The sequence below is a fragment of the Pseudophryne corroboree genome, chromosome 1 (assembly GCF_028390025.1).
Source record: "Pseudophryne corroboree isolate aPseCor3 chromosome 1, aPseCor3.hap2, whole genome shotgun sequence".
Taxonomy (NCBI): domain Eukaryota; kingdom Metazoa; phylum Chordata; class Amphibia; order Anura; family Myobatrachidae; genus Pseudophryne; species Pseudophryne corroboree.
Window position 1 is genome coordinate 686,401,293 of NC_086444.1, and position 25,937 is coordinate 686,427,229.

The following is a 25,937-nucleotide window of genomic DNA, read 5'->3' on the forward strand; positions in this document are numbered from 1 at the left end:
TAAGCCCCACCCCCAACATAGCGCAGCTCTCCCGCATTTTTAATATTTATACTGGCCTGAGGGAATTATTGTAAACTGAGGGTTTTTCACCCCCGTTTACTGTAGTGACCAGTGTGGGGATTATAGCCAGCTCAGAGCACACCTCCTGCGCTCTGTGTAAAGTGAACTGGCGGAGCACAGCCTGTTGCTATGCTCCATTCCCCTCAGCCGCCATTAACACCAGCTTTCCGTTCTAACGGATCGCTGGTGTGTAGTACTCACCACCTTGTCACCTTCTGGCAGCTGCAGGGTGTGGCGGCTGTTGCTGTGGGAGTGAGCGTTCGCCATCAGGGGCTATGCGATCATCACCCTCAGGAGCTAATGGTGTCCTGTCAGCGGGAGCAGGAGCCATTAACTCTTCAGGAAGTTGGTTCCTGCTCCTTACCCCTGCTTCCCACGAAGCAGGGAGGCTGCTGCCAGCAGCCTCCCTGTATATTTAGAACTTAGAAATATATTTTCCAGAACTCCTCCTGTGGAACTCCCTGGAAATGCGTCCGGCTCTCTCGGCACAATTTCTAAACTGAGGTCTGGAGGAGGGGCATAGAGGGAGGAGCCAGCCCACACTATTAAGATTTTATAGTGCCAAAGGCTCCACAGGACCCGTCTATACCCCATGGTATTTATATGGACCCCAACATCCTCTAGTACGTAAGAAAAATTGGCATCTACTATATCCTTTCAGGCACAGTGCCATTTTAAAACCTTTACAGTAATATATATATAATCTTTTTACAGTATGTCTGATATTTATTATGCATGGATGCCTTAAGTAGCTTACAAAAATTTTTTAAAAAATATATATATATATATATATATATATATATATATATATATATACACACACACACACACACACACACACACAGACACACACACACATATACACACACACTTGGTGAAAATGAATGATGGAAGCAAGAGCGCAGTCTGGACAATCCTTTGCAATAGACTACTGTGTCTAGTATACTGTAGGTCATTTATCGTTTAGCTTGCATTCGCCTTACCTTTTCAGATTGAGCCTCTAGGGACTTTAAGTTGTTAGTTACATTTTTCAATTCTTCTTCCAGATCACCACATTTACTGTAATAAAATACAGTGTTCAGTTTACAAACAATTATTGTATAATAAATTCAAATGTAGCATTTGTTAAACTATTAAAATTAGCATTTTATCTGCATAATAATCCATAAAACATACTTTATATATTGTAACACTATTATACATGACAAATTACAGTAGAGCTATATTTATTTTTCATTTTAAAATAAAGTTCTGCAGTATAAACCTTGAAATGTTTTTATTATTTTGTCTATTTTCCAAATATGACTGTACAGTATAGTAAATGCTTTAGACATTTGCTGCAATTTATGACACTACTGCATAAGCTCATCAAATATTACTTACTTCCTAAAAACAGCTTTAGCATACAGTGTTAGATCGGCATTAACACATAGCACCTAGGGTTGAAGCTAAAGTGTTCAATCTTCCTCCCATAAAGACCAGATTTATGAAGTACGAGGCTATTGGACATTCCCTCCTAGCTCTGCCATCAAAGACCAACAGTGCCTACCATAGGGCTCCCTAAGAAGTGTCATTCATAAGCATGGATACTCTGTATGAGCCTTTTTCAGCTTCAATTTCAAAACGGCTCATCAGATGACTGCGCATTGGCAATGCCCAAAATGTGTTCACAATGCAATCACTGGCCCAGCAAAGTGTGATCACATAGTGATAGCAAGGAATTGTCTGTTAGTGGGAGATAACATGGCGTTTGTTGTGAGTGTTTTTGAAAACATGCGGTTTTCGGGGTGTGCATCCGATGTCAGCTGCGATTGAAAACATGGTGCACCTACTACTGCGTATATCGTACATATGCATGGGTCAGCCGGTATTGTCGATGGTTCTCAATTTCTGCGTATGCATCGCACTCTCCAGGCTTCATATGTGAAAAAAAATAGGATTTTAATACCTACCGGTAAATCCTTTTCTCTTAGTCCGTAGAGGATGCTGGGGATGCTTTAAGAACCATGGGGTATAGACGGGATCCACAAGAGACATGGGCACACTATAAAACTTTGAATGGGTGTGAACTGGCTCCTCTCTCTATGCCCCTCCTCCAGACTCCAGTTATAGGAACTGTGCCCAGGGAGACGGACATTTCGAGGAAAAGGATTTATTTAATTATTTTAAACTAAGGTGAGATACATACCAGCTCACACCTTCAACACGCCGTACAACATGGCATTCAACAACCACGCATGCAACGGCATGACCAACAACAGTCACAGATTGACTGAACTCACCGCAACATGAGCGTAACTATAACCAAAGTGCAGATACAGCCCGCGCTGGGACTGGCGCCCAGCATCCTCTATGGACTAAGAGAAAAGGATTTACCGGTAGGTATTAAAATCCTATTTTCTCATACGTCCTAGAGGATGCTGGGGATGCTTCAAGAACCATGGGGTTTATACAAAAGCTCTAGAACGGGCGGGAGAGTGCGGATGACTCTGCAGCACCGATTGACCAAACAAGGGGTCTTCCTCAGCCAGGGTATCAAACTTGTAAAACTTTGCAAAGTTGTTTGATCCCGACCAAGTAGCAGCTCGGCAAAGTTGTAACGCTGAGACTCCTCGGGCAGCCGCCCAGGATGAGCCCAACTTTCTGGTAGAATGGGCTTTCACCGATTTCGGTAACAGCAATCCTGCCGTAGAATGAGCCTGCTGAATCGAATTACAAATCCAGCGCGCAATAGTCTGCTTAGAAGCAGGAGCCCCAATCTTGTTGGAAGCCCACAGGACAAACAAAGCCTCTGTTTTGCTAATCTGAGCCGTTCTGGCGACATAGATCTTCAAAGCCCTGACCACATCGAGAGACTTTGATTCCACCAAGGCATCAGTAGCCACTGGCACCACAATAGGCTGGTTCACGTGAAATGATGAAACCACTTTCGGCAGAAATTGCTGATGAGTTCTCAACTCTGCTCTATCAGCATGGAAAATTAAATAGGGGCTTTTGTGAGACAAAGCCGCCAACTTAGACACTCGCCTTGCGGACGCCAACAACATGACTACTTTCCAAGTAAGGAATTTGAACTAAACCTTGCGCAACGGTTCAAACCAATGCGATTGCAGGAACTGCAACACCACATTAAGATCCCACGGTGCCACAGGAGGCACAAATGGAGGTTGGATGTGTAGCACGCCTTTCACGAAGGTCTGAACTTCTGGAAGGGAGGCCGATTCTTTCTGAAAAAAGATCGACAAGGCAGAAATCTGTACTTTGATGGAGCCTAACTTTAGGCCAGATTCCACACCTGCTTGTAGAAAATGGAGCAAACGCCCCAGGTGAAATTCCTCCGTAGGAGCCTTCTTGGATTCACACCAAGACACATATTTTCTCCAAACACGGTGGTAATGCTTTGCCGTTACTTCTTTTCTAGCCTGAAGAAGTGTGGGAATGACTTCACTGGGAATACCCTTTCGGACTAGGATTTGGCGTTCAACCGCCACACCGTCAAACGCAGCAAGTCTTGATACACGCACAGCCCCTGTTGCAACAGGTCCTCCCGAAGAGGAAGAGGCCAGGGATCTTCTATGAGCAACTCCTGAAGATCTGGATACCAGGCCCTTCTTGGCCAATCCGGAACAATGAGTATCGCCTGCACCCTTGTTCTTCTTATAATTTTTATCACCTTTGGAATGAGTGGAGGTGGAGGGAACACATATACCGACGGAAACACCCTCGGTGTCACTAGGGCGTCCACCACTATCGCTTGAGGGTCCCTTGACCTGGAACAATATCCCTGAAGTTTCTTGTTGAGGCGGGACGCCATCATGTCTACTTGAGGAACTCCCCAACGATTTGTCACTTCTGCAAAGACCTCTCGATGAAGACCCCACTCTCCTGGATGGAGATCTTGTCTGCTGAGGAAGTCTGCTTCCCAGTTGTCCACTCCTGGAATGAAGACTGCTGACAGAGCGCTGGCATGTCTTTCCGCCCAGCGAAGAATCTTCGTGGCCTCGGCAAATGCCGCTCTGCTCCTTGTTCCGCCAAGGCGGTTTATGTAAGCCACTGCTGTCATGTTGTCTGACTGAATCAAGACGGGCAGACCTCGAAGAAGATGTTCTGCTTGCAGGATGCTGTAGTAAGTGGCCCTTAATTCCAGAATGTTTATGTGTAGACAAGCTTCCTGGCTTGACCACTTTCCCTGAAAGTTTCTTCCCTGTGTGACTGCTCCCCAGCCTCGGAGGCTTGCATCTGTGGTTACCAGGATCCAATCCTGAATCCCAAACCTGAGTCCCTCCAGGAGGTGAGAACTGTGCAGCCACCACAGAAGGGAGATTCTGGTCCTGGGAGATAGAATTATTTTCCGGTTCATGTCCAGGTGAGACCCGGACCACTTGTCCAACAGGTCCCACTGAAACACCCTGGCATGGAACCTGCCATACGGAATGGCCTCGTAGGCCGCCACCATCTTCCCCAGCAACCGAGTGCATTGAAGAACTGACACCTTTGCTGGTTTCAGAATCTGTTTCATCATGTTCTGTATTTCCAGAGCTTTTTCCACTGGAAGAAACACTCTCAGCAATTCTGTATCAAGAATCATACCCAGGAACGACAGCCGTGTCGTCGGATCAAACTGTGATTTTGGCAAATTTAGGAGCCAACCATGTTGTTGCAGAATCGTCAGCGAAAGGGCAAAATTTTTCAGCAATTGCTGCTTGGACCTCGCCTTTATGAGGAGATCGTCCAAGTACGGGATAATTGTGATTCCCTGCTTGCGCAGGAGAACCATCATTTCCGCCATTACTTTGGTGAAAATCCTCGGAGCCGTGTACAGACCAAACGGCAACATCTGAAATTGGTAATGACAATCCAGAACAGCAAATCTCAGGTAAGCCTGATGTGGAGGATATATGGTGACATGCAAGTAGGCATCCTTTATGTCGACCGACACCATAAAATCCCCCTCCTCAAGACTGGAGATCACTGCTCGGAGAGATTCCATCTTGAATTTGAATTTTTTTAGAAAGAAATTGAGGGATTTTAGGTTTAGAGTTGGTCTGACTGAGCCATCCGGCTTCGGGACCACGAAAAGGCTTGAATAAAAGCCTTACCTCTGTTGTGACGGGGGCACCATGACAATTACTTGATTTTGACACAACTTTAGTACCGCAGCGCATACTACCTCCCTTTCTAGAAGAGAATCTGACAAGGCCGATTTGAAAAATCGGTGAGGGGGCACATCTTGAAACTCCAATCTGTATCCTTCGGTTACAATTTCTACTATCCAAGGATCCAGGTCCGAGTGCACCCAGACCTGACTGAAGAGTTGGAGACGTGCCCCCACCGGTGCGGACTCCCGCAGAGGAGCCCCAGCGTCATGCAGTGGATTTGGTAGAAGCCGGAGAGGACTTCTGCTCTTGGGAACTTGCCACAGCCTGTGACCTTTTTCCCCTTCCTCTTCCCCTTGCAGCAAGGAAGGAGGACCTTCGTCCTTTTTTGAATTTATTGGGCCGAAAGGACTGCATCTGATAGTGAGTTTTCTTCTGCTGTGCAGGAACATAAGGTAAAAATGACGACTTACCCGCAGTAGCCGTATACACCAGGTCAGTGAGGCCGTCACCAAACAAGACCCTACCGTTATACGGTAGAGACTCCATCGCCTTCTTAGAGTCAGCGTCAGCATTCCATTGATGAATCCACAATGCTCTCCTTGCTGAGACTTCCATGGCATTGGCCCTTGATCCCAAAAGGCCAATATCCCTTACAGCTTCTTTTAAATATGCTGCAGCGTCCCTAATATGACCCGGAGTCAAAAGCACGCTATCCTTGTCTAGAGTATCCATCTCAGATGACAAGTTATCTGCCCACTTTTCAATAGCGCTACTCACCCATGTCGAAGCAACGGCAGGCCTGAGTAGCGACCCTGTAGTGACAAATGTATTTTTGTGTATTTTCCTGCTTACGATCCAAAGGATCTTTTCGGGCTGCCGTGTCAGGAGACGGAAGCGCCACCTTTTTGGATAGACGCAATAAAGCTTTTTCTACCGTGGGGGTTGACTCCCACTTTTCCCTGTCCCCAAATGGAAACGGATTTGCCACTGGAATTCTTTTGGGAACCTGTATCTTCTTGTCAGGATTTTCCCAAGCCTTTTCAAGAAGCGCGTTCAGTTCATGAGAGGGAGGAAACGTTACCTCAGGTTTCTTTCCTTTATACATACAGACCCTTGTATCAGGGACAGCAGGGTCCTCTGTTATATGCAACACTTCTTTTATCGCCACAATCATGTACTGAATGCTCTTAGCCAGTTTTGGATTTAATCTGGAATCAGAGTCCGTGTCGGTATCTGTATCAGCTATCTGGGTAAATGCACGTTTCTGTGATCCCGAAGGGGTCTGAGCTTGTGGTAAAGCATCCTCTATGTCTGGTTCTTAGACTCAGATTTATCAAATCACTTAGTCAACCGAGTCACATTTGCATTTAAAACACTCAACATATACACTCAATCATCCGTCGGCAGTGCCGACAAGGTCACTCACAGTATTTTCTGTCCCCGCTCCAGCCTCCTCCTGGGAAGAGCACTCAGCCTCAGACATGTCGACACACACGTACCGACACCCACAACCACACTGGGGATATAGGAGACAAACCCACAACAAAGCCTGTAAGAGAGACACAGAAGGTAGTTCTGCCAACTCACAACCCAGCGCCTATCCCGGTACTGAAGCGAGTAAAAAGACTGCCCAGACCAGTTAGCGCTTTATATATACATATATATATATATATATATAACAATTAGCAGCAAATCACTTGTGCCCCCCCCCCCCGTTTTGCACCCTGTTACTTGTACAGCAGTGTGGAGGTCAGGGCCAGCGTCTCTGTAGCTTCTGTAAAGAGAAAATGGCGCTGGTCAGAGCTGTGTGAGCTAAGCCCCACCCACTACATGGCGCGCTTCAGTCCCACTTAAATTCATATTTATACTGGCGGGGGTCCCTTAACTGTTTTTACTTCTGCCAGTGCTGTTTGAGGGTCCAATGCTGCCCAGGGCGCCCCCCCTGCGTCCTGCAGTGCCGTGTTGTGTGTGGAAGGAGGGCGTGCAGCGCGGTACCTCAAATGCAGTCTTCTGCCGTCACTGAAGTCTTCTGATCTTCCTATACTCACCCAGCTTCTGTCTTCTGGCTCTGTGAGGGGGGTGACGGTGCGGCTCCGGGAACAAGCAGCTAGGCGCACCAAGTGATCGAACCCTCTGGAGCTAATGGTGTCCAGTAGCCTAAGAAGCAGAGCCTTTGAACTCAGAGAAGTAGGTCTGCTTCTCTCCCCTCAGTCCCACGATGCAGGGAGCCTGTTGCCAGCAGGTCTCCCTGAAAATAATAAACCTAACAAAAGTATTTTTTATGAGAAACTCTGGAGAGCTCCTCAGTGTGCACCCAGTCTCACTGGGCACAGAATCTAACTGGAGTCTGAAGGAGGGGCATAGAGGGAGGAGCCAGTTCACACCCATTCAAAGTCTTATAGTGTGCCCATGTCTCCTGCGGATCCCATCTATACCCCATGGTTCTTGAAGCATCCCCAGCATCCTCTAGGACGTATGAGAAAAGGAGATTTATGGTAAGAACGTACCTTTGTTACACTGCGAGGTACACTGGGTTCCACAGGGAACAACATCGGGGTGTAGAGTTGGATCTTGATCAAAGGCACCAACAGGCTAAAAGCTTTGACTGTTCCCAGGATGCATTGCCCCGCCTCCTCTATAACCCCGCCTCCGTGCACAGGAGCTCAGTTTTGTTATCCAGTCCAATGCAGTAGCAGGTAAAAGAGACAACAACCGTTAGTAGCCACATACACCACATTCTCACGACAGGAGAAGGTATCAGCGGCTAATGCCATACAAACCCGAAGAAGCCAAGTTCGTCAGGGTGGGCGCCCTGTGGAACCCAGTGTACCTCGCAGACAGAGATTTAACAAAGGTAAGTTCATACCATAAATCTTTTCTGCAGCGGGGTACACTGGGGTTCCACAGGGATAACATCGGGGATGTCCTAAAGCAGTTCCTCATGGGAGGGGACGCACTGTAGCGGGCACAGGAACCTGGCGTCCAAAGGAGGCATCCTGGGAGGCAGAAGTATCGAAGGCATAGAACCTTATGAACGTGTTCACTGAGGACCACGTAGCCGCCTTGCACAATTGTTCAAGGGTCGCACTACGGCGGGCCGCCCAAGAAGGTCCAATAGACAGAGTAGAATGGGCTTTGATGGTAGCAGGTGCAATCACCATTCTAATCCACCTAGTCAAGGTATGCTTATTAGCAGGCCAGCCACGTTTGTGAAAACCAAAAAGGACAAAGAGAATCAGATATCCTAAGTGAAGCTGTTCTCTTCACATAGATACTGAGAGCCCGTACCACATCCAAAGACCGCTCTTTGGAGGATAAACCTGGAGAGGTAAGGGCCGGAACCACAATCTCTTGGTTAAGGTGGAAAGATGACACCACCTTGGGCAGATAACCAGGGCGAGTTCTAAGAACGGCCCTGTCACGGTGAAAAATCAGAAAGGGTGACCGACAGGACAGGGCACCCAAATCAGAAACCCGTCTAGCAGAGGCAATAGCCAGCAGAAACAAGACCTTAAGAGTAAGCGGTCCAGAGACTCAAGACGTTCAAACGGAGACTCTTGTAAGGCATCCAGGACCACCGACAAATCCCAAGGAGCCACAGGCTGGACATAGGGAGGCTGAATCCGTAAAACACCGAGTGAATGTATGATCATCAGGCAGGGTCACAATTTTTCTCTGAAACCAAAATCGACAAGGCAGAAATATGAACCTTGAGGGAGACCAGACGAAGGCCTAAGTCCAGGCCCTGTTGCAGGAAAGCCAAAAGTTTGGCCGTACTGAACTTGTATGCATCATAATTATTAATTACACACCAAGCATAATAAGAATTCCAGACCCTATGATAAATCAGAGCAGAAGCCAGTTTACGGGCCTTCAACATAGTTTGAATGACCGCCTAAGAAATCCTTTGGCCCTCAGTACCGAAGCTTCAAGAGCCACGCAGTCAAGCCAGCTGGGCCAAATCCTGGTATACACAAGGGCTCTGAACGAGGAGGTCTGGACGCTGCGCAAGCAGAAGAGGACGCTCTATCGAGAGACCCTGTAGGTCTAAGAACCAATGCCGTCTGGGCCACGCTGGAGCGATTAGCAGTAGAAGTCCCCCTTCTTGCTTGAACTTCCTTATCACCCTGGGCAGAAGAGACACCGGAGGGAACACATACGGCAGCCGAAAGTTCCATGGAATTGCCAGTGCGTCCGTGAACGCTGCTTGAGGATCCCTTGTCTTTGCTCCGAAGACCACAACCTTGTGATTGTATCGAGACGCCATCAGGTCTACATCTGGTAGGCCCCACTTGTCCACTAGGAGTTGAAAGACTTCCGGATAAAGACTCCACTCTCCGGCGTGTACTTCCTGACGACTGAGGAAGTCTGCTTCCCAGTTGAGGATTTACCGGAATAAACACTGCCGATATGGCTGGCAGATGGCGTTGCGCCCAATTAAGAATTTTGGACACTTCCAACATTGCCATGCAGCTTCGAGTGCCGCCTTGATGATTTATGTACGCCACCGTGGTGGCGTTGTCTGACTGCACTTGAACAGGCCTGTTCTGTAGCAGAGGCAGGGCTAGTGTCAACGCATTGAACACTGCCCGCAATTCCAGAATGTTTATCGGGAGGAGATATTCCTCTCAGGTCCACCGACCCTGAAGAGTGTTGCTCCATCCCCGCACCCCAACCCCGCAGACTGGCATCCGTCGTGAGAAGGACCCAGTTGGAGATCCAAAATGGACGACCCCTGCTCAACTGTTGGTCCAGTAGCCACCAGGTCCGTAACAGACGGACCTCCGAAGTCAAAGAGATAATGCGAGCCCTGATCCGGTGAGGCAGGCCGTCCGACTTGGAGAGCATTAACCTCTGCATGCAGAGGGCGCAAATTAAATTGAGCGTATGCCACCATGTCGAAAGCCGACACCATGAGGCCTAGTACTTATACTCTGCGATGCATCGACACACGTGGGTGAGAGGAAGCATCTTATCTTGTACTGAAGTATCAGGACCTTCTCCGGGGACAAACACAACCGCTGGTTGTGGGTGTCCAATAGTGCACCATGTTCTGAGCAGGGACCAGGGAAGATTTCTTCCAATTGATGAGCCACCCGTGGGCTTGCACGAATTGGACCGTCAGTTCCAGATGACAGAGGAGAACATCTGGAGAGTTCGCCAGGATCAACAAGTCGTCCAGATACAGCAGGTTCCTGAAACCCTGACGGCGGAGTAGAGCCGTCATGACCTCGGTGAAAATTCTTGGAGCTGTGGTCAGACCAAAAGGCAAGGCCTGAAATTGGTAATGTAGGATGCCAATAGCAAACCGCAGGTATTGCTGATGTGACACTGCAATAGGTATATGCAGATAAGCATACTGTATGTCCAGGGATACCATATAGTCCTTGGGCTCCAAAGCCAGAACAAAAGAGCGAAGAGTTTCCATACGGAATTTGGAAACCTTCACAAATTTGTTCGAAGACTTGAGGTTGAGAATGGGCCGGGACTAAGAACAGCGTTGAATAGTACCCCCTGCCTCTCTGAGACAGAGGCACCAACACCATTACTCCCATGTCCAGGAGGGATTGCACTACCAGATGGAGTGTCTTTGCTTTATCGGATTCGTAGGGACGTTTATCAAGCAAAACTGGTGAAGGGGACGTTTCTTGAAAGAGATGGCGTATCCGTGAGCGACAACTTCCTTTACCCAGGCGTTCGAAGTGGTCTGTAACCATACCTGAGCAAACCAGAGAAAAGACCTCCCCCACCCTGGGATCCCCCAGGGGGAGGCTCGCCCCGTCATGCAGCAGGTTTGTCTGTTTTGGAAGCAGGCTGACGGACAGCCCAGGCACATTTAGGTTTGGGCTTAGTGGATTTGGAAGTGCAAGCCTATTTCGGGTACACCTGACCCTTTGCTAAACTTAGAGGTCAAAAGGAAAAAAAGAAAGTACTCAGCCTTCGGAGCTGAAGGAGTAGTACTAGGTAGACATGCAGTCTTAGCAGATGCTAAATCAGCCACAATCTTACTGAGGTCACCCCAAAAAGTATGTTATCCTTAAAAGTGATCACCTCCAAGGTCTATTTAGAGTTCAGATCTACAGACCAGGACCGCAACCAGAGGATCCGGTGATCCAGAATAGATGTAGTAGACCAGGGCTTGCCAAACCAGTCCTCGAGATCTACCAACAGTACACATTTTCCAGACCACCTAGCTGGTGCACAGGTGTAGTCATTACTAATTAAGATGTGCTGCATTCATTCCTAACTGACAATTCTACAGATCTCCAGGAGGCCTGGAAAACATGAACTGTTGGTAGATCTCGAGGACCGGTTTAGCCAGCCCTGTAGTAGACGCTTTGGCTGCCAGGATACCTGCATCAGATGCCGCCTCCTGTATATAATGAGAGGCAGTAATAATGTATGAAAGACACTGTCTAGCATTATCAGGATAATAAGACTGTAGTTCCGCTTCAACTTCCTAAACCCAGGCCTCTATAGCTTTAGCAGCCCAAGATGCCGCAATAGTAGGCCTTTGCACAGCTCCAGCAAGAGTGTAAATAGACTTCAAGCAACCCTCCACCCGTTTATCCATCGGTTCCTTCAGAGAGAGGTGACGGTAGTGACTGGCAGAGCAGTTGATACCAGACGCGCGACTTGTGAGTCCACTGGCGACGGTGTTTCCCAATTTTTTACTCTGCAGCGAGGGGATAACGAGCCAGCATCCTTTTAGACAGGGAGAATTTATTTCCTGGATACTCCCAGGATTCCGGACGTATGTCAACTAAGTGGTCAGAATGGGGCAAAAATAATTTAGTGACCTTCTGACGCTTGAATTTATCTGGTTTCTTAGAGGTAGCTGGGGGTTCTTCGTCATCATCAATTTGAAGAATCAGCCTGATAGCCTCCAAGAGCTCAGGAACATCCACCTGTGTCGTAGACTCCCCATCAGAAGCATCTGGATCAGTGTGTGAGGGGTCAGCATATGCGCCATCTTCATCAGATGAAGTATCTGAAACATGAGTGGATTGTGAGGAAGTAATGGCCCGTTTTGACGACCCCTTAGTCTTAGTCGGGCGAGGGTTAGGACTTTGCTTGGCCAAAGACTGATTTAATTGAGAGGACAGAGTATCTGCCCATGGCGAATTAACAATAGGGACAATATGTGCCTGTAATGGCACAGAAGGTCCCATAGGTGGCACAAGTCTAGTTACAAGCATAGTCAGTAAATTAGAAAATGTAGCCCACAGCGGGTCATGATTTTCATGGAAAATCAAGTACGGGCTCTTGTAGGACAATGCCCCCAAATCTGACACGCGTCTAGCAGATGCCAATGCCAACAGTGTGACAGTCTTCCAAGTAAGAAACTTGACCTCAACATCCTGTAAAGGCCCGAACCAATCCGATTGCAGGAACTGCAGTACCATGTCTTAACCAAAGGTGCCGTAGGAGGCACAAAGGGAGGTTGGATGCGCAGAACCCCTTTTAAGAAAGTCTGAACCTCAGTGAGGGTAGCCATTTGTTACTGGAAGAAAATGGACAAAGCGAAATATGGACTTTTATGGAGACCAGGCTCAGGCCCACATCCTTCCCTGCTTGCAGGAAGAGGAGAAACCGTCCAAGTTGAAAATCCACCGTAGGACACTTCTTGGATTCACAACAAGACACGTACTTTTTCCATATCAGATGGTAATGTTTTGACGTTACGCCTTTCCTAACCTGTATCAGGGTAGTAATAACTTTGTTCAGAATGCCCTTCGAGCTAAGATCTGGCGTTCAATCTCCAGGCCATTAAACGTAGCCGTGGTAAGTCTTGATAAGCGAACGGCCCCAGTTGCAGAAGGTCCTCTCGAAGAGTAACAGGCCTTGGATCTTCCAGCAGTAACTCCAGAAGATCTGCATAACCAAGCCCTTCCTGGCCAGTCCGGAGCAATGAGGATTGCCTGAACTCTTGTTCTTTTGATTATTTTGAGAATCCTTGGGATGAGTGAAAGTGGAGGGAACACATACACTGACTAGAACACCCATGGAGTTACCAGGGAGTCCACCACCACTGCCTGTGGATCCCTCGACCTGGAAGAATACCTCCGAAGCTTCTTGTGGAGGCGTGAGGCCATCATGTCTATTTGAGGTATGCCCCAAAGCCCTCTGCAAACCCCTCTGGGTGGAGGCCTCACACTCCCGGATGGAGATAGTGTCTGCTGAGGAAGTCCGCTTCCCAGTTGTCCACTCCTGGAATGAAGATTGCCGACAGCGCAACTGCATGCTTTTCCGCCCAGAGGATGATTCTTGTTACTTCTGACATTGCAGCTCTGCTCTTCGTTCCGCCTTGTCTGTTTATGTAGGCCACTGTCGTTGCATTGTCCGACTGAACCTGAATGGCCTGATCTTTCAGAAGATGTGCCGCTTGTAGAAGACCGTTGTACACGGCTCTTAGTTCCAGAATGTTTATCAGAAGGATGGATTCCAGATTTGACCACCTTCCTTTAACTTTTTCCCCTTGGGTGACTGCCTCCCAACTTCTGAGACTTGCATCCGTGGTTAGGAGGATCCAATTCTGATTCCCAAACTTGCAGCCCTCTAGTAGGTGAGAGGTGTGCAGCCACGAGAGGAGCGAGATTCTGGCCTTCAGTGACAGACGTATCCTCTGGTGCATGTGAAGATGAGATTGTCCAGGTGATCCAGTTGAAAAGACTGTGCATGAAATCTTCCGTACTGTAGAGCCTCGTAGGAGGCTACCATCTTCCCCAGAAGGCGAATGCACTGATGAACCGATACCCGGGTTGGCTTCAAGACATCCCGGACCATTGCTTGCATCACCAACGCCTTCTCTTCCGGCAGAAACACCCTCTGAACGTCCCAGGAAGTACAGCCTCCTTGTCAGCTCCAAATTCGACTTTGGAAGGTTCAGGATCCATCCATGAACCTGGAGCAGTTGATTTGATAGAGCAATACTCTGTAACAGCTTTTCCCTGGAAGATGCTTTTATCAGTAGATCGTCCAGATAAGGAATTATGTTCACACCCTGCTTGCGGAGGAGTAGCATCATCTCCGCCATTACCTTGGTGAACTCTTGGTGCCGTGGAGAGGCCAAACGGCAGTGCCTGGAACGGATAGTGACAGTCCAGCAGTGCAAATCTGTGAAAAGCCTGTTGAGGCGGCCAGATCGGGATGTGAAGGTACTTATCCTTGATATCCAGGGATACCAGGAATTACCCCTCCTCCAGACCTAAAGATCACCGCTCTCAGCGACTCCATCTTGAATTGGAATTCCCTCAAGTAGGGGGTTCAATGACTTTAGGTTTAATATCGGTCTTACCGAACAGTCCGGTTTCGGCACGATAAATAGGTTTGAGTAATAACCCTTGTGTTGTAGGTGAGGTGGAACTGGAATAATGACATTTGACCTTAGCCATTTTTTAATGGCTTCCTGTAGGATAGCACTTTCTGTCAGCGAAGCTGGCAAGCCTGATTTGAAGAACCTGTGAGGCGGGAGTTCTTGAAACTCCAGTCTGTACCCCTGGGTAACAGTATCTAGTAACCAGGGATCCAGGTATGAGGATGCCCAGACATGAGTGAAATTTCTTAGTCGTGCTCCGACCTGCCCGATCTCCAGGCTGGGAGGTCCACTATCACGACGAGGATTTTGAGGAAACAGGTTTCTGTTCCTGGGAACCTGCGGGTGCAGGTTTTCGGGATTTCCCCCTACCACCTCTAAAGAAAGTGAAGGGGGATTTGGAATTTTTAACTTTAGCGGTCCGAAAGGACTGCATCGCAGACGTAGGATATGATTTCCTAGTCGGTGGTGTAGCAGAGGCAAGAAAAGTGGACTTACCTGCAGTTGCAGTGGAGATCCATGCATCTAACACTTCCCCAAACAGAGCCTGACCTGTGAAGGGTAGGTTCTCCACACTCTTCTTGGATTCCACATCTGCAGACCATTGGCGCAGCCAGAGTCCTCTGCGTGCAGAGACAGCCATGGAAGAAGCCCTTGCATTCAGATGTCGAAGGTCTTTCATGGCTTCCACCATGAAACCTGCAGAATCTTGTATGTGACGTAAAAACAATTCAATGTCACTTCTATCCATAGAATCTAACTCCTCTGGTAAAGTGCCTGACCACTTTACTATGGACTTATAAATCCATGCACAGGCAATAGTGGGTCTTAAAGCTACGCCATTTGCTGTGTATAAAGATTTGAGTGTAGTCTCAATCTTGCGGTCGGCCGGCTCTTGTAAAAGTGGTGGACCCAAGGACAGGTAAAACCACTTTCTTAGACAACCTACAAACAGAAGCGTCTACTACCGGCGGGTTTTCCCACTTTTTCCTATCCTCAGCAAAAGGAAAAGCAATGATAACCATTTTTAGGGATCTGGAATTTTTTCTCCGGATTTTCCCAGGATTTTTCAAACAATGCGTTTAGTTCTTTGGACACAGGGAAGGTAACGGAGGACTTCTTATTGTCAGTAAAGTAAGCCTCCTCATCCTGCTCAGGTACCTTCTCAGAAATATGTAAAATGTCCCTAATGGCCTCAATCATGAGTTACGCCCCCTTAGCAAGGGATGCCTCAGCCCCCCAGTATATCCCCCTCACCATCTCCTGTATCCGTGTCGGCTTGCATTATTTGGGCAAGAGCATGCTTTTTAGGATATATATCAGGGGTCTTGGATGAGGTAGCGGGAGCAGAATATGACAAAACCTCTACAGAACTTTTCAAAACCTGTGTTTCAGTCTCATTATGAGCTATCCTAGATGAAATCCGGGATATCATTCCCTTAATAGAAGCCACCCATGGGGGTTCGGATTCAGAAGGCCGAGACAGTATATTGCATTCCTGAGTACATGGAATAGACTCTTCTGGAGAAGACTCACACTCTGCAGCACAAGATACAGAGTCCCTAGACATGGTAATGTGAGATATATATACACACACACAAACAGGAAAACATACGTTATGGTATGAACTTACTGTTGATAATGGTATTTCTCCTAAGTCCACAGGTTCCAAAGGATAACTATGGGATATAATGGAGCGACAGTGGATTTGCACCAATCAGTCAAAGCATTCCGGCCTCCCAGCAGACAACGGGCCAGTCCATATATCCCCGCCCCCTAGCTCAGGCAAATCAGTTGTATTCCAAAGCTAAAGGCAGGAGCATCACGTAGAACCCTAATCAAGCAAGATGAACACACATGCACACCCTTCCGTACAAGAAGGAAGAGGTTAGTGAGTAAAAAAGGATCCTCAAATGAGGTGCGTCAGGGTGGGATCCCTGTGGAACCTGTGGACTTATGGTAAAAACTTACCGTTGATAACGGTATTTCTCCTAACATATAGGTCTCCGGCAGGGTCCACAGGTTACCCACAGGATAAGCCGGAACAGGGAGATCAGCTTGAGAGTATGCTTCTGAAACAGTCATTCAAAGCCATCTTGCCAGCGTCTGTTTAGTAGCAGGCCATCCTATCTTGTGAAATACATAGAGAATGAAGATAGAATCTGTCTTTCTGATGGCACTGGTACGATCCACGTAGATCCTTAAATCCCGGACCACATCCAGCTACGCATCTCCTGCAGAAAATAAGATTTTACTCACCGGTAAATCTATTTCTCGTAGTCCGTAGTGGATGCTGGGGACTCCGTAAGGACCATGGGGAATAGACGGCTCCGCAGGAGACTGGGCACATCTAAAGAAAGATTTAGGACTATCTGGTGTGCACTGGCTCCTCCCCCTATGACCCTCCTCCAAGCCTCAGTTAGGAACTGTGCCCGGAAGAGCTGACACAATAAGGAAGGATTTTGAATCCCGGGTAAGACTCATACCAGCCACACCAATCACACTATATAACACGTGATAGGAACCCCGGTTAACAGTATGATAACAATTGGAGCCTCTGAAGAGATGGCTCACAACAAAACCCGATTTTTGTAACAATAACTATGTACAAGTATTGCAGACAATCCGCACTTGGGATGGGCGCCCAGCATCCACTACGGACTACGAGAAATAGATTTACCGGTGAGTAAAAACTTATTTTCTCTGACGTCCTAGTGGATGCTGGGGACTCCGTAAGGACCATGGGGATTATACCAAAGCTCCCAAACGGGCGGGAGAGTGCGGATGACTCTGCAGCACCGAATGAGAGAACTCCAGGTCCTCCTCAGCCAGGGAATCAAATTTGTAGAATTTAGCAAACGTGTTTGCCCCTGACCAAGTAGTTGCTCGGCAAAGTTGTAAAGCCGAGACCCCTCGGGCAGCCGCCCAAGATGAGCCCACCTTCCTTGTGGAATGGGCTTTTATTGATTTAGGCTGCGGTAATCCTACCGCAGAATGCGCCAGCTGTTTAGTGCTATAAATCCAGCGCGCAATAGACTGCTTAGAAGCAGGAGCACCCAGCTTGTTGGGTGCATACAAGATAAACAGCGAGTCAGTTTTTCTGACTCCAGCCGTCCTGGAAACATAAATTTTCAGGGCCCTGACTACGTCCAGCAACTTGGAATCCTCCAAGTCCCTAGTAGCCGCAGGCACCACAATAGGTTGGTTCAAGTGAAAAGCTGAGACCACCTTCGGGAGAAACTGAGGACGAGTCCTCAATTCTACCCTATCCATCTTATGACCACTTTCCACGTGAGATATTTTAATTCCACAGTCTTAAGTGGTTCGAACCAATGTGATTTCAGGAATGCCAAAACCACATTGAGATCCCAAGGTGCCACTGGGGGCACAAAAGGAGGCTGAATATGCAGAACTCCTTTGACAAAAGTCTGAACTTCAGGCAGTGAAGCCAGTTCTTTCTGGAAGAAAATCGACAGAGCCGAAATCTGGACCTTGATGGACCCCAATTTGAGGCTCAACGTCACCCCTGCTTGCAGGAAGTGCAGGAATCGACCCAGTTGAAATTCCTCCTTCGTGGCCTTCATGGCCTCACACCAAGCAACATATTTCCGCCAAATGCGGTAATAATGTCTTGCGGTGACATCCTTCCTGGCTTTGATCAGGGTAGGGATGACTTCCTCCGGAATACCCCTTTCCTTTAGGATTCGGTGTTCAACCGCCATGCCGTCAAACGCAGCCGCGGTAAGACTTGGAACAGACAGGGTCCCTGCTGCAGCAGGTCTTGTCTGAGCGGCAGAGGCCAAGGGTCCTCTGCCCGCATCTCTTGAAGTTCCGGGTACCAAGCTCTTCTTGGCCAATCCGGAACCACGAGTATGGTTTTCACTCCTCGCATTCTTATTATTCTCAGTACCCTGGGTATGAGAGGTAGAGGAGGAAACACATAAACCGACTGGTACACCCACGGTGTCACTAGAGCGTCCACAGCGATCGCCTGAGGGTCCCTTGACCTGGCGCAATATCTTTTCAACTTTTTGTTGAGGCGGGACGCCATCATGTCCACCCGTGGTCATTCCCAACGGTTTACCCGCATTTGGAAATCCTTGTGGCTTCTGCCATCGCCATCCTGCTTCTTGTGCCGCCCTGTCTGTTTACATGGGCGACCGCCGTGATGTTGTCTGATTGGATCAGTACCGGCTGGTTCTGAAGCAGGGGCCTTGCTTGGCTTAGGGCATTGTAAATGGCCCTTAGCTCCAGAATAATTATGTGAAGCGAAATCTCCTTGGAAATTTCTTCCCTGTGTGACTGCACTCCAGCCCCGAAGGCTGGCCTCCGTGGTCACCAGGACCCAGTCCTGTAATCCGAATCTGCGGCCCTCTAGTAGATGAGCCCTCTGCAGCCACCACAGCAGCGACACCCTGTTTCTTGCCGACAGGGTTATCCGCTGTTGTATCTGTAGATGGGACCCGGACCATTTGTCCCACAGGTCCCACTGGAACGTCCTTGCGTGGAACCTTCCGAATGGAATTATGCTTCGTACGAAGCTACCATTTTTTTTTTCAGGACTCGTGTGCTTCCACTGGAAGAAACACTCTTTTCTGGTCTGTGTCCAGAATCATTCCCAGGAACAGAAGACGTGTCGTCGGGACCAGCTGTGACTTTGGAATATTGAGAATCCAGTCGTGCTGTTGTAGCACTTCCCGAGAGAGTGCTACCCCCACTACCAACTGTTCTTTGGACCTCGCCTTTATCAGGAGATCGTCCAAGTACGGGATAATAAAAACTTCCTTCTTGCGAAGGAGTATCATCATTTCGACCATTACCTTGGTAAAGACCTTCGGTGCCGTGGACAACTCCAACGGCAGCGTCTGGAACTGATAGTGACAGTCCTGTACCACACATCTGAGGTACTCCTGGTGAGGAGGGTAAATGGGGACATGCAGGTACGCATCCTTGATGTCCAGGGAGACCCTGTAATCCCCCTCGTCCAGGCTCGTAATAACCGCCCTGAGCGATTCCATCTCGAACTTGAATCTTCTGATATAAAAGTTCAAGTATTTTAATTTTAAGATGGGTCTCACCGAACCGTTCTGTTTCGGTACCACAACCATTGTGGAATAGTAACCCCTTCCTTGCTGAAGGAGGGGCACCTTGACAATCACTTGTTGTGATTATAGTGTTAAATAGCCACCAACACCGCCTCCCTGGCAGAGGGAGGTGCCGGTAAGGCAGATTTTAGGAAACGGCGGGGGGAAGAACGTCTCGAACTCCAGCCTGTACCCCTGAGATACTACTTGAAGGACCCAGGGATCCATGTGAGAGAGCACACTGGGCGCTGAAATTTCTGAGACGGGCCCCCACCGTACCCGGGTCAGCCTGAGCAGCCCCAGCGTTATGCTGTGGACTTACCGGACGCAGGGAGGACTTCTGCTCTTGGGAACTAGCTGTGTGCTGCAGCTTTTTCCTCTACCTTTGCCTCTCGGCAGAAAGGATGAGCCTCTAGCCCTCTTGCTTTTCTGGGGCCGAAAGGACTGTACTTGATGATACGGTGCTTTCTTTTGTTGTGGGGTAGCCTGTGGCAAAAAAGTCGATTTCCCAGCAGTAGCTGTGGAAACGAGGTCTGAAAGACCATCCCCAAACAGTTTTACCCCCTTATAGGGCAAAACTTCCATGTGCCGATTCGAGTCGGCATCGCCTGACCATTGCCGAGTCCATAACCCCCGTCTGGCGGCAATGGACCTAGCGCTTATTTTTGATGCCAGCCGGCAAATATCCCTCTGTGCATCACGCATGTATAAGACCACGTCTTTTATATGCTCTATTGTCAGCAAAATATTGTCCCTATCCATAGTAATTTTCCGACAGGGAATCTGACCACGCAGCGGGAGCACTGCACATCCATGCCGAAGCAATGGCTGGTCGCAATATAATGCCCGAGTGTGTGACTATATCTTTTAGGGTAACCCCCTGCTTTTTATCAGCAGGTTCCTTCAGGGCGGCCGTATCCGGAGACGGTAGTGCCACCTTTTCTGATAAGCGTGTAAGCGCTTTATCTACCCTATGGGGTGTTTCCCAACGTGACCTATCCTCTGGCGGGAAAGGGTACGCTGCCAATTACAGTTTAGAAATTATCAATTTCTTACCGGGGGAAGACCACGCTTCCTCACACACCTCATTTAATTTCTCAGATGCAGGAAAAACTACTGGTAGTTTTCTCTCACCAAACATAATACCCTTTTATGTGGTACCTGGGGTATTATCATAAATGTGTAATACATTTTTCATTGCCTCAATCATGTAACGGGTGGACCTATTTGGAGGGTACACTAGTCTCGTCGTCGACACTGGAGTCGGTATCCGTGTCGACATCTGTTTCTGCCATCTGAGGTAGCGGGCGTTTTTAGAGCCCCCCATGACATTTGAGACGCTGGAACAGGCACAAGCTGAGTAGCCGGCTGTTCTGTGTCGTCGACCTTTTGTGTAAGGAGTCGACACTTTCACGTAATCCTTCCATAAGTCCAACCACACCGGTGTCGATCCCGCAGGGGGTGACATCACATTTACAGGCATTCGCTCCGCCTCCACATCCTTATCCTCCTCATACATGTCGACACAGCCGTACCGACACACAGCACACACACAGGGAATGCTCTGACAGAGGACAGGACCCCACAAAGCCCTTTGGCGAGACAGAGGGAGAGTATGCCAGCACACACCAGGGCACTATATATCACAGGGATATCACATATAAGAGTGTTTTCCCTTATAGCTGCCTATATATATTGTATACTGCGCCTAAATTGTGCCCCCCCTCTCTTTTTAACCCTTTCTGTAGTGTATTGACTGCAGGGGAGAGCCAGGGAGCTTCCCTCCAACGGAGCTGTGAGGGAAAAATGGCGCCAGTGTGCTGAAGGAGATAGCTCCGCCCCTTTTTCGCGGACTTTCTCCCGCATTTTTATGGATTCTGGCAGGGGTTAAAAAGCACCTATATAGCCTCTGGGGCTATATATGGTGCCAGTTTGCCAGCCAAGGTGTCAGTATTGCTGCTCAGGGCGCCCCCCTCCCCAGCGCCCTGCACCCATCAGTGACCGAAGTGTGTGGTGTGCATGAGGAGCAATGGCGCACTGCTGCAGTGCTGTGCGCTACCTTGGAGAAGACCGAAGTCTTCAGCCGCCGATTTTCCGGACCACCTTCTTGCTTCTGGCTCTGTAAGGGGGGCGGCGGCGCGGCTCCGGGAACGGACGACGAGGTCGGGTCCTGTGTTCGATCCCTCTGGAGCTAATGGTGTCCAGTAGCCTAAGAAGCCCAAGCTACCACCACTTAGGTAGGTTCGCTTCTTCTCCCCTTAGTCCCTCGATGCAGTGAGCCTGTTGCCAGCAGGTCTCACTGAAAATAAAAAACCTAACAAACACTTTCTTCCTAGGAGCTCAGGAGAGCCCCTAGTGTGCATCCAGCTCAGCCGGGCACAGAAATCTAACTGAGGCTTGGAGGAGGGTCATAGGGGGAGGAGCCAGTGCACACCAGATAGTCCTAAATCTTTCTTTAGATGTGCCCAGTCTCCTGCGGAGCCGTCTATTCCCCATGGTCCTTACGGAGTCCCCAGCATCCACTAGGACGTCAGAGAAAGTCCCAATACCTGAAAAGCAGGGACTACAATTTCTTCATTAAGGTGGAATTTAGACACCACCTTAGGAAGATACCGAGACCCAGTTCTAAGAACTGCTTTATCTGGATAAAAAAAAAAAAAAAAAATCAGAAAAGGGGACCGACGTGACAGCGCTCCTAAATCGGATACTCTTCTAGCTGATGCCATAGTCCCTAGAAAGAGAACTTTAGCGGTCAAGATCAACTTTATTAAGTGGTTCAAATGGAGCAACTTGAGAAGCTTTGAGGACTAGACTTAAGTCCCAAGATGCTGTGGGAGGAACAAAAAGAGGTTGAATGCACAGCATTCCCTGGAAAAAAGTACACACATCCTGTAAGTTGGCAATTATCTTTTGAACCATACAGTCAATGCTGATACTTGAACTCTCAAGGAAGCCACCTTCAAACCTTTATCCATTCCTGCCTTAAGGAAAGCGAAGACCCTGCAAACTCTGAAAGATTTCGGGTCCATACTTCTCTCACTGCACCAATGAATATAGGCCTGCCATATTCTGTGATAAATACGAGCTGAGGAGGGTTTCCTTGCTCTGAGCATTGCTTGAATTACCTGTTGTGAGAATCCTCTTGACTTCAGGAAAGAGGTTTCAACAGCCACTCCGTCAAAGACAGTCGATCCAGATGTCTGTGATAACAGGGACCCCACATTAGTAGATCTGGATGATGAGGGAGCAGAATTGGAGCATCTATCGACATCCTCTGCAGATCTATGTACCGATGCCTTCTGGGCCAAGCTGGAGCTATTAGAATCACGGCACCCTTTGCTTGCTTTATTTTCCTCACCACCCTGGGTAACAGAGTGATCAGAGGAAACAGATATACCAGAAGAAAATCCCACAAGGATCTCTCTGGGGTCCTTTGTTCTTGACCCGTATGCCGGAACTTTGTTGTCCAGACGGGACGCCATGAGATCTATCTCTGGCAACCCCCACTTGTCTACTAGAGTCTGAAATACTTCTGGGTGTAGAGCCCATTCGGTTGCCCGAATGGTGTGTCGACTGAGAAAGTCCGCCTCCCAGTTCAGGACTCCTGGAACGAACACTGCGGACAATGCTGGAAGATGGAGTTCTGCCCACTTTAGTATGCGACTTACCTCCTTCATTGCTTTTTGGCTGCGAGTTCCTCCCTGATGGTTGAGGTACACTACTGCCGTTGCACTGTCCGAGCGGATCTGGACTGGTTTTACTTCCAGAATATCCTTTCCCTGAATCAGTGCCATGTATATGGCTCAAAGTTCTAATAAGTTTATTGGCAGGCAACTTTCTACTATGGTCCATTGTCCCTGGAACCATAATTTTCCGGACACTGCTCCCCAGCCTTGTAGACTGGCATCTGTTGTCAGGATCTCCCAATCGGATATCCAAAAGGGTCTCCCCTTGTCTAGATGGGATGTCTGTAGCCACCAGGCTAATGACCTTTTTACCTTAAATGGAAGTTCCATCATTTGTTTCTTTATTGTCTGATGTACTCCATTTCATCTGGTCAGAATCAGATGTTGCAGAGGTCTTGAGTGGAATTGTGCATATTCCACCATGTCGAATATTGACACCATCAACCCCATCGCTGCGTGAATTGATACTGTTTGACTGTGCAACAATTCCTGAGTCATTAACTGTACCTTGGATATCTTTTCCAAAGGTAGAAATATTTTCTGCAGACTTGAATCCAATACAGCCCCCAAGTGAATCATCCAAAATTAGAGACGACTTTGTCCAATTTATGATCCATCCATGTTTCTGTAGACAACTATTGTCTGTTGGAGATGGCTCAAGAGCAATTCCTGGGCGAAATCCTTATCCTCTGCTTGCGGAGATAAGCTGCCATATCCACCATGATCTTGGTAAACACTCTGGGGGCTGTGGCTAACCCAAAGGGTAAGGCCTGGAATTGAAAATGTTGCTGGAGGATAGCGATCCTGAGGTAACACTGATGGGACAATGCTATCGGCACATGCAGGTAAGCATCCTGTATATCCAGAGATACCATGTAATTCCCCCTGTTTTATGGCAAAAGCTATGGAGCATAATGTCTCCAAGTGGAACCCTGGGACCCAAATGTATTTGTTTAACATCTTGAGATTGAGAATGGGCCGAAATGACTCTGGACCAAAAATAGATTGGAGTAAAAACCCCGCCCCCGTTGTGCCGGGGGTACTGGAATAATTACACCGGACTGAAGCAATTTCTGAACTGCTTCTTGCAGGGCCCTGGCCTTCACCTCTATATGAGTTTGGCTGGTGCAAAAAAAACTTTGAGGAGGCCGCTTCTTGAAAGGGAAAACATAACGTAAAGATACCACTTCTTGCACCCAAGCATCTGTTGTCAACTGCTGCCATATGTGTGCAAACTGAAGAAGTCGGCCCCCTACCTTGGAGTCCCCCAGGTGGAGACCCGCACCATCAGGCTGATGGTTTCTGCTATGGTTTAGAGGCTGGACCTCTGGTGGCCCATTGCTTCTTTGATTTACCAGACTTATTGTACTGGGTTTGCTTTGATTCAATTTTTACCTTTTTTTTTTTTTACCTTGCCACCGAAATGGCCGAAATCCCGAGCCCTTAGTCTTAGGGTTATAACCGTCAGGAAACCTGACCTTCTTGGATTCTGCTTCTAACTCCAGAATATCTGTCAATTCCTTACCAAAAAGAATGTTCCCAACAAAAGGCAAAGCTTCCAGAACCTTTTTTGGATTCTGAATCAGCTTTCCACGTACAGAGCCAAATTGCTCTGAGAGCAGCTACCGTTAAGGCTGATGCTTTAGAAGCAATCGTACCCATATCCATTGCTGCTTCTTCTAGGAATAGCGCAGCCTGTTTCATATGGGCATATGGGACTCCTGCTCCCTAGAAGGTGTTGAGAGCCCGTTTTCCAGGTCTTCAGCCCATTCAACTACCGCTTTTGCCTTCCAGGCTGAGGCCATAGCCGGCCTTATGACTGCCGCTGACAGAGAAAATATGTTTTTCAAAAAACCATCCACTCTTCTGTCTGTGACATCATTTAATGACGTAGATGGCAAAGGCAAAATAGATTTTTGCACTAATCGAATGAAGTGCGTATATACCTTAGGAGGTACTTCTCTTTTTTAACAGTCCCCAGTTGGAAATGGGTAGTAAGAATCCCACTTATTTGGAATTCTATATTTCCTACTGGGTGTAGCCCAAGGTTCCTCCATAATTGCCGTCAGTTCCTCTGACCCTGGAAACTCAACCCTAACTGTTTTGGGACGTTTAAACACAGGTGCCTTAGTTTTTATTATTGGCTCAGCTGAATCTTCTAGAGACAGAATGGCCTTCATTGCTCCAATTAACTCAGCTATATCCTCTGAGCTGAAACCTTCCATTTGTTCTCCATATGGTGAAGTAGAGTAAATGGAGCTATCCTCATCTGATGTATCATCCTGTGTAGCCTGTGAATTTGAGGATATATTTACCCTTGGTTTATTAGCTTGTTGATTTGTAGAAGCTGTTGGGGCTATACCATAAGATGGGAGCTGCATGTATGAGTTAATAGTGAACCCTATTCCTTAGGTTGAAGCTGTAGGGACCAACCTGTCAGCTATACTGGATAAGGTTTGTGCAAACATAGCCCAAGGTGGATCTATTTGTCGTTGAACAGGGATCTGCCTTGCAATCTGCTGAAACGCAAAACAATTCACACATAACCCATCATGTGCCAGATGCTGAGTTAATATCCTTGCGTAGAGTGGGATACAGGGAGATTCATCCCACTTCCAGCATCGATCAATACGTTAGCGAACGCCGAGTGGATCCAGACGCTACTAGTGTACACTGCCGCTGGCTAACTTTT

General features: G+C 48.1%; 1 protein-coding gene across 4 annotated transcripts in view; it reads right to left on the reverse strand.

Annotated features, from left to right (window-relative positions):
- The window catches only part of TPM4 (tropomyosin 4), a 472,203-nt gene that overhangs the window by 13,122 nt on the left and 433,144 nt on the right, over window positions 1–25,937 (reverse strand). For all 4 annotated transcript variants that reach the window (XM_063914761.1, XM_063914763.1, XM_063914760.1 and 1 more), the window contains one exon: window positions 1,044–1,119. In XM_063914761.1, the coding sequence (XP_063770831.1) occupies window positions 1,044–1,119 (76 nt within the window). The remainder of the gene's footprint in view (window positions 1–1,043; window positions 1,120–25,937) is intronic.